At 38.5% G+C, this 10,004-nt stretch overlaps 1 protein-coding gene across 3 annotated transcripts in view; it reads right to left on the reverse strand.

Moving 5' to 3' along the window:
* LOC133545042 (E3 ubiquitin-protein ligase COP1) overlaps nt 1–8,213 on the reverse strand; it is a 39,512-nt gene extending 31,299 nt beyond the window's left edge. The window contains exons 1-5 of one of the 3 annotated variants that reach the window (XM_061890337.1): nt 7,598–8,213; nt 2,988–3,047; nt 2,683–2,780; nt 777–841; nt 600–719 (exon numbers count right to left, since the gene is read on the reverse strand). In XM_061890337.1, coding sequence (XP_061746321.1) covers nt 600–719; nt 777–841; nt 2,683–2,780; nt 2,988–3,047; nt 7,598–7,875 — 621 coding nt within the window. In that variant the 5' untranslated portion in view covers nt 7,876–8,213. Of the gene's footprint in view, nt 1–599; nt 842–2,682; nt 2,781–2,987; nt 3,048–5,539; nt 5,554–7,597 lie in introns of those variants that run through there. The other 2 variants (XM_061890338.1, XM_061890336.1) reach the window with 2 other exon arrangements.
* Between the last annotated feature and the right edge of the window lie 1,791 nt (nt 8,214–10,004).

Consider the following 10,004-nt stretch of genomic DNA (forward strand, 5'->3'; position numbering starts at 1 on the left):
TTAGATGATCTCGGGCCCAGAGAAGCCAGAGGCGTTTCTGGATGTTGTTGATAAATGGCTTTCCCTTTGCATAGTAGAGCTTTAACTTGCACTTACAGATGTAGCGACCAACTGTATTTAGTGACAGTGGTTTTCTGAAGTGTTCCTGCGCCCATGTGGTGATATCCTTTAGAGATTGATGTCGGTTTTTGATACAGTGCCGTCTGAGGGATCGAAGGAAACGGGTCATTTAATCTTTGTTTCCGGCCGTGCCGCTTACGTGGAGGGATTTCTCCAGATTCTCTGATCCTTTTGATGATATTATGGACCGTAGATGTTGAATATGGGTTGAAAAGGATTTGCAAATCATTGTATTCTGTTTATATTTACATCTAACACAAATTCCCAACTCATATGGAAACGGGGTTTGTATAATGTGTGTGTATTTGCTGACAGTGTGTGTGTATATGTGAGTATTTGCTAGTATTGTGTGTGTATATGTGAAAATGTACCTATAATGTGTGTGTATTTGCCGACAGTGTGTGTATTTATGTGAATATTTGTGGATGTGTGTGTATTAGCTGCTATTCTCTCCTAGGATGAGGGAGGTCCTTTCTTACCGCCTCCAGCTGCTTCTTCCTCTGCACCAGCAGCTCCAGCATGAGGTTGACATTGGCCAGGTCCAGGTTGTCCTGGTCGGGACTCAAGACGTCCTGGAACACCTGCCACCTGGATCCATTCTGCAGGGTGAGAGGCAGACTAGAGAGGTCCTGCAGATGTGGATGTGGTCTACTTACGGGATGGTCCAGCTTCAGTCTCTTCTCTTCACATCGCTGCTTCTGTTTCAAGATCAGTTCATTGACTGGGGGGAAGGAGGAGGGAGACAACAGTACCAAGTCAAAGTCCGTGTATGTCACATACTTGGCCGTAACACATGATTCTGATTCATACCCAAAAATACACTCATTTCTGTAAACTACAGATTAATAAATATTGAAAATCTTAAATGGAATGTTTCCCCGATCACAGCATTCTCACTCCATCTGTGTTGATGGGCTCATATTGCCCATCCATTTTGAAGATGAAATATTACCACTCCACTTTAGGTCAATCTAAATATTACATCTAAAATACATCCTGAAAAAACTTTAAACTAAATTTTCTATCTAAAATACATCCGGAAGGAACTTTAGATAAAACTAAATATTATATCTAAAATACATCCTGAACGAACTTTAGATAAAACTAAATATTATATCTAAAATACATCCTGAATGAACTTTAGCTAAAACTAAATTTATTTCTAAAATACATCCTGAAAGACCTTTAGATAAAACTAAATATTATATCTAAAATACATCCTGAACGAACTTTAGATAAAACTAAATATTATATCTAAAATACATCCTGAACAAACTTTAGCTAAAACAAAATTTATTTCTAAAATACATCCTGAAAAATTTTTAGATCAGACTAAATATCATATATAAAACACATCCTGAAAGAACTTTAAATGAAACTAAATATTATATCTAAAATGCATTCTGAATAAACTTTAGATAAAACTAAATTTATATTTAAAACACATCCTGAAAGAACTTTAGATAAAACTAAATATCATATCCAAAATACATCCTAAACAAACTTTACATACAACTAAATATTATATTTAAAATACATTCTGAAAGAACTTAGATGAAACTAGATGTATTTGCAATACATTCTGAAAGAACTTTGAATAAAACAAAATATTACATTTAAATAAATAAATGATAAATGGGTTGTACTTGTATAGCGCTTTTCTACCTTCAAGGTACTCAAAGCGCTTTGACACTACTTCCACATTTACCCATTCACACACACATTCACACACTGATGGAGGGAGCTGCCATGCAAGGCGCCAACCAGCACCCATCAGGAGCAAGGGTGAAGTGTCTTGCTCAGGACACAACGGACGTGACGAGGTTGGTACTAGGGGGGAATTGAACCAGGGACGCTCGGGTTGCGCACGGCCACTCTTCCACCGCGCCACGCCGTATTTAAATACATCCTGAAAGAACTTTAGATGAAACTAAATTTTATATTTAAAATATATCATGAAATAACTTTAGATCAAACTAAATTTTGAATTTAAAATACATCCTGAAAAAACTTTAAATCAAACTAAATATTATATTTAAAATACATCCTGATAGAATTTTAGATACAACAAAACATTACATTTAAAATACATCCTAAAAGAACTTTAGAAGATACGAAATATTATATTTAAAATACATCCTGAAAGAACTTTAGATAAAACTAAATATTGTATATAAAATACACCATGAAAGAACTTTAGATAAGTGTTATAAAACATTACAAATATCGGCCTCTTTTATTCACATCATTTTAATTGCACCATCGCTTGTGTTTAATCATCATTCATGCATTTGTAAAATGTGATGGAACAAATCAATAATACTAATAATAAGACAGAATGTGTATTTAAATAGATGTACTGGTATATGATGATGTCATCTGGGCACACACATAGATTTATACTAATAATAAGACAGCATGTGTATTTAAATGCATGTATATGATGATGTCACCTGGGCACACATATAGTTATACTAATAATAAGACAGCATGTGTATTTAAATACATGTATATGATGATGTCATCTGGACACACACAGATGTGTGAGAAGTGTTCACCTACCTAGAAAGTTGGGGTAGAGCTGGTCCACGTTGTCAACTATGTAGTTGCATTTGGGACACCTGTTGCTGTCCTCCAGACTCTGCCGGATGCATTTGAAGCTGCCATGGATAGGACAGTCATGTCTTTAATACATCATTTGCATAATGGATGCATTTGAAGCTCTATATATATATATATATATATATATATATATATCAATCAATGTTTACTTATATAGCCCTAAATCACTAGTGTCACAAAGGGCTGCACAAACCACTACCACATCCTCAGTAGGCCCACATAAGGGTGTGTGTATGTGTACTTACCAAAAACTGTGTCCACATTTGGTCATGTGTGCCTCTTCTATCATCTCGAAGCAAATGGGGCTGAAACAAGTAGAAATGAAACGTTAATTGTCTCGTTAGGAACGTCCTGAAACTCTCGTTCATTCAAAACAGGCGAGAAAAGTCATGTTGACTTTTGATTGACAGGTAACATGATGAAGTAGAAAAACATGTCCATGTTTATTACTGCGTCTCTCGCTTCAAACAGGAAGTACAGACAGAGAAGCTCATTATTCCAACATCAGTAGGAAAGAAATAGGATTAGAAAGCCAAATGTGGTAATGATTCAGCTTCAAATCACATGGGCAATATGAGCCCATCAACGCGGACGTATGAGCGAGCAAAAAAGGGTGAGGGTTGATGTATAGAAAGCTCAGTCTGTCTACATAAAGACAAACATCTTGACAGTAAATATTAGGGGTGAAACGGTACGTGTATTTGAATTGAACCGTTTCGGTACGGGGGTTTGGGTTCGGTGCGGAGGTATACCGAACTAGTTTCCACACGAACATATGAAGTAGCCGTCTAAACTAAAGTCGTGACAAGCTGCCCCGTTTCGTTCTGCCTATGTCTCCTACACGGCACCCAGCATTGTCCCACCCACACAGCCATCTGATTGGTTACAACCACAGCGGTAACAGCCAATCAGCGGTGCGTATTCAGAGCGCATGTAGTCAGCGCTTCAGGGTCGAGCAGATTGGTGTTTAGCAGGTGAGCATAATGCAGCGTACTCTCCCCAAGTGATAATAAACACTTCCCAGTCAACTACTAGTATCATTACTATGAGCCCGTTGACGTTCTAGAAACAAACTGCAGCTCAGCTCGCTGGCAGTCCTGGCTTGACGTAAAGGCTAATTAGCTTTAAGCGTAACGTTAGCTCATTTTGCGGTGTGTGTGTGTGTTTCGGACAGTGTTGATTGAGATGTGTTGAAGCAGCAAAAAAGGACATTATGTTAAATGAAGAGTTTCTGTCTGTGATAGTGTATATAATAATGTAAGTGCATCATAAAGCCTACATGAACTCCATGGTGTTCAGGGATGAATGGTCTCTCCTATTGCTATTGTACTACTTTTTCAGCCATAGTTACATGAATCATTAGTAATGTAGCAGCCTCATTTTGAATGGCAGGGTCCCTGCTATCACATGTTGATAAAAATATAACATTTACATCATAAAAATCAACAACAGGCTTCCCAAATGCTGTAATAAATTAGGCATGATGAGTTGACTTGAAACTGTTTAATGTTGCACTTTTTATATGTAGAAGAAAAGTTTTGTCATTTTATTTAATCCGAGCAACAACTTGATGCAGTTTAATGTGGATTAACGTGGGCAGAGTTATTATAGTGTTCTCAATGTTTACAAATTTGGTAAATAAATATCCCCCAAAAATTATATTTTGTTGTTTTCTTACTGTACCGAAAATGAACTGAACCGTGACCTCTAAACCGAGGTACGTACCGAACCGAAATGTTTGTGTACCGTTACACCCCTAGTAAATATTGTTGTAAAGTGTGGCACCTTGACACCACAATGTTGAGTGATTTATAAAGCATTACTGTACATTACTGTATATTAACAGTAATTATTGTTGTAAATATTGTAAAGTGTGGCACCTTGACACCACTATGTTGATTGATTTATCAAGCATATTACTGTACATTACAGAAAAATGGTCACTTTCAATACGGGAAAAAATTATGCCATTTTTTTTTAATGATAAATCTACGGTTTTAACAGCATTTTAATGTCGATTGGAAAACAAACGGTACCACTCTTTTATTAAAAAAAAAAAAAAAGGGGCAGCTCATTAGCCAGAATTTTATTGTGAAAATACAGTGCTTTTACAGCATATTACTGTCAGTTTGAAAAGCTGAAACACTGTTTTTTTTTATTCTGGTTACTGAGCTGCCATTTTTTACTGTAAAATCTAGGATGTTTTTTATAGTGTATAACTGCAAAAAACACTTAAATGGTACAATTCTGGGGATTGGTTCCATGAAACCTCATTATGCTTTTTGTATAGTGTGTTACTGCAAATGGAAAACAGCACCACCATCGTGGTGTGTTATAGGAACACTCTACCACCTGCTTTTCCATGGTTAAATCATTATTCAAGCCGATATTTACAGATTGTGTATTCGATGTGAGAGGTGTCACTCCTGTTTTTTTTTTGTTGTTGGCCAAACTGTTGTAGTGAACCACAAGGGGGCGTTGGAGAAGAACACATCTTGTTTATTAGACTTTATCTTCATCAGCCAAACTGCTTTCTGTTTTATTTTGATATCAAAAAGTAAACACCATGTTTTTTGTTTCACATTATTTGTGTTTTTTTTCATTTCACAAAAGGTGTTACTTTAAAACCCATTTGAAACATCATTTTGTTACCAACAGCACGCAAGCTAGTGTTGATGTTGTCCTTGTGATATTGTTGTGTTGTTTCGAGGCACTAACGAGTTTGGCATCTGTGGGCTCCTGGCAGCTACACAACAACTAAGCCCACAAGCTAGTGTTGATGTTTGGAGCCACTAACCAGACAAAGTCGTTGCTCTTCTAGCGGCTACACAACAGCTAAGCACACAATAGCACGCGAGCTAGTGTTGATGTTGTCGTTGTGATATTGTTGTGTTGTTTCGAGACACTAACCACCTGTGGACTCCCAGCAGCTACACAACAGCTAAGCCCACAAGCTAGTGTTGATGTTTGGAGCCACCAACCAGTCAAAGTCATTGCTCTTCAAGCAACTACACAACAGCTAAGCACACAATAGGACGCGAGCTACTGTTGATGTTGTCATTGTGATATTGTTGTGTTGTTTCAAGACACTAACCAGTTTGGCACCTCTGGGCTCCTAGCAGCTACACAACAGCTAAGCACACAAGCTAGTGTGATGTTTAGAGCCACTAACCAGACAAAGTCGTTGCTCTTATTGCAGCTACACAACAGCTAAGCACACAATAGCACGCAAGCCAGTGTTGATATTGTTGTTGTGATATGTTGTTGTTTGGAGACACTAACCAGTTTTGCACCTGTGGGCTCCTAGCAGCTACACAACAACTAAGCACACAAGCTAGTGTTGATGTTTGGAGCCACTAACCCAGGGGTCGGGAACCTTTTTGGCTGAGAGAGCCATACAAGGCAAATATTTTTAAAAGTATTTCTGCGAGAGCCACATAATTGTTTTTTTAAGACTCATTACAACTAAATGTGTGCATTTTTTAGTTAGACCAACATTTTTAGAGAATAATAGGTCGCTTATTCTTTTTAATAACATTTTGATTCTGAAGCTAACCAACAATAAATAAAATACTTCTTACCATTAATGCGACTTCTTGAGCAGGTGCGGTAGAAACCGGATGGATGGATTAAAATGCAGGAGAATTTTTTATATTTTGAACGTTATTTTTGACACTGGGCTTCACGGTGGCAGAGGGGTTAGTGCGTCTGCCTTACAATACGAAGGTCCTGCAGTCCTGGGTTCAAATCAAGGCTCGGGATCTTTCTGTGTAGAGTTTGCATGTTCTCCCCGTGAATGCGTGGGTTCCCTCCGGGTACTCCGGCTTCCTCCCACTTCCAAAGACATGCACCTGGGGATAGGTTGATTGGCAACACTAAATGGTCCCTAGTGTGTGAATGTTGTCTGTCTATCTGTGTTGGCCCTGCGATGAGGTGGCGACTTGTCCAGGGTGTACCCCGCCTTCCGCCCAATTGTAGCTGAGATAGGCGCCAGCACCCCCCGCGACCCCGAAAGGGAATAAGCGGTAGAAAATGGATGGATGGATTTTTGACACTGTGATAATCAGCGGAATTATTCATTACTTGCCGTGTCAAGCAATGTCAGCTAAGATTTATCTGAGAGCCAGGTGCAGTCATCAAAAGAGCCATAGGTTCCCTACCCCTGCACTAACCAAAGTTGTTGCTCTTCTAGCAGCTACACAACGGCTAAGCACACAATAGCAGATGAGCTAGCGCTGATGTTGTCGTTGTGATATTGTTGCGTTGTTTCAAGACACTAACCAGTTTTGCACCTTGGGACTCCTGGCAACTACACAACAGCTAAGCACAAAGGCCAGTGTTAATGTTTAGAGCCACCAACCAGACAAAGGCGTTGCTCCTCTAGCAGCTACACAACAGCTAAGCACACAATAGCACGAAAGCTATTGTTGATATTGTCGTTGTGATATTGTTGTGTTGTTTGAAGACACTAACCAGTTTGGCACCTGTGGGCTCCTAGCAGCTACACAACAGCTAAGCACACAATAGCACGCGAGTTAGTGTTGATGTTGTGATATTGTGTTGTCTCGAGACACTAACCACCTGTGGACTCCTAGCAGCTACACAACAGCTAAGCACACAACAGCACGCAAGTTAGTGTTGATGTTGTCGTTGTGATATTGTGTTGTTTCGAGACACTAACCACCTGTGGACTCCTAGCAGCTACACAACAGCTAAGCACACAACAGCACGCAAGTTAGTGTTGATGTTGTCGTTGTGATATTGTGTTGTTTCGAGACACTAACCACCTGTGGACTCCTAGCAGCTACACAACAGCTAAGCACACAAGCCAGGGTTGATGTTTGTCGCCACTAACCAGACAAAGTCGTTGCTCTTGTCCTCGTAAGAGTTGAGCAGGCCATTATAAAGCGGCGCTTGCTGCACGGATCTCTTCCTGCCGCCGGAGGACGAGGAGGGCCTGCTGAGGGAGGCCAAGCCGCCTCGGGATGACGACATGGCGGCCAAGTTGGGCACCTGCGAGCCGCCGTCTGCGAGTGTCCGCTGAGGCACGACGTTGGCGGGGTTGTTGTCGCCGTGGCTGCCGCTGCTTGTGCCGGGCAGAGAGCTGGCCTGCTGGGGGCGGCTGCTTGACATCCTGCGAACCTTCTTCACTCTTTTTTAAAACATTTGCAGCACACACTTTGTCCGCCTATTAGCTGCTAATGCTACTTAGCTGCTAATGCTACTTAGCTGCTAGTTAGCTCCACATGCTAACATCCTGCCAGCACAACGGAGCATTGAGAGCGTTTCGCCAACGTGTTGATGTTTGCCACCGCGTCCACGGAGTCTGGCTGAGGAAGAGCCACACGTCAGAAAGAGTCAATAAACAACCGAGAAGGAACAAATAAGTCTTTAGCCGGTTATCCACTTTTAGCTTCAGGCGGCTACAGCTCCGGTTTCCGCCTTTGTGCTGTGACGTCACATCCGTCCAGCTCCCTACTTCGCGCCACTGGTGGTTAGGAGGAGCAACTGCACAATAGAACAAGAGCTACTTCTTGGCTACTGATTCATGCCAAGGGCTACCAGTTTGATACACACTTCAATAAATGGCCAGAAATAGCCAATTTGCTCAATTTACCTTTAATAAATATATATATATATATATATATATATATATATATGAAAAAAAAGGGTATTTCTGTCTGTCATTCCATCATACATTTTTTTTCCTTTTACGGAAGGTTTTTTGTAGAGAAGAAATGGTGAAAAAAAAACACTTAATTGAACGGTTAAAAAGAGGAGAAAACAGGAAAAAAATGAAAATTAAAATTTGAAACATAGTTTATCTTCAATTTCGACTCTTTAAAATTCAAAATTCAACCGAGAAAAATGGAAAGAAAAACAAACTAATTCTGATCTTTTTGAAAAAATAAAAAAAATAATTCATGGAGCATGATTAGTCATTTTTCCTGATTAAGATTAATTTTCGAATTTTTGATGAGATGTTTTAAATAGTTTAAAATCCAATCTGCACTTTGTTAGAATATACAACACATTGGACCAAGCTATCGTTATTTCTTCTAGATTTTCCAGAACAAACATTTTAAGATAAATTCAAAAGACTTTGAAATAAGATTTAAATTTGATTCAACAGATTTTCTAAATTTGCCGGAATAATTTTTTTGAATTTTAATCATAAGTTTGAAGAAATATTTCACAAATATTCTTTGTCGAAAAAACAGAAGCTAAAATTAAGAATGAAATTAAAATGTATTTATTATTCTTTACAATAAAAAAAATAAAAAAATACTTGGAACACTGATTTAAATTGTGAGGAAAAAAGAAGAAGGAATTTCAAAGGTAAAAAGGTATATGTGTTTAAAAATCCCAAAATCTTTTTTAAGGTTGTATTTTTTCTCTAAAATTGTCTTTCTGAAAGTTGTAAGAAGCAAAGTAAAAAAATAAATGAATTTATTTAAATAAGTGAAGACCAAGTCTTTCAAATATTTTCTTGGATTTTCAAATTCTATTTGAGTTTTGTCTCTCTTAGAATTAAAAATGTCCAGCAAAGCGAGACCAGCTTGCTAGTAAATAAATACAATTTAAAAAATAGAGGCAGCTCACTGGTAAGTGCTGCTATTTGAGCTATTTTTAGAACAGGCCAGCGGGCGACTCATCTGGTCCTTACGGGCGACCTGCTGCCCGCCTTGGTGACCCCTGCAATAGACTAAAAAGTACTTTATTGATCCCTGGGGAAAATTCAGTACCACCATTCGCTCACAATAGACAATAAACACTTAAATATTTTTGACATGTGAATAATATAAATACAGTCTATTATACAGCAAATAAAATATTCTGGCAAATTTAGAAAATCTGTAGAATCAAATTTAAATCTTATTTCAAAGTATTTATATTCACATGTGAATAATATAGATTATTCTATTATGTTAGATCCACTATGGACTGGACTCTCACTATTATGTTAGATCCACTATGGACTGGACTCTCACTATTATGTTGGATCCACTATGGACTGGACTCTCACTATTATGTTAGATCCACTATGGACTGGACTCTCACTATTATGTTAGATTCACTATGGACTGGACTCTCACACTATTATGTTAGATCCACTATGGACTGGACTCTCACACTATTATGTTAGATCCACTATGGACTGGACTCTCACTATTATGTTAGATTCACTATGGACTGGACTCTCACACTATTATGTTGGATCCACTATGGACTGGACTCTCTCACTATTATGTTAGATCCAC

The sequence above is a fragment of the Nerophis ophidion genome, linkage group LG28 (assembly GCF_033978795.1).
Source record: "Nerophis ophidion isolate RoL-2023_Sa linkage group LG28, RoL_Noph_v1.0, whole genome shotgun sequence".
NCBI classification, from domain to species: Eukaryota; Metazoa; Chordata; class Actinopteri; order Syngnathiformes; family Syngnathidae; genus Nerophis; species Nerophis ophidion.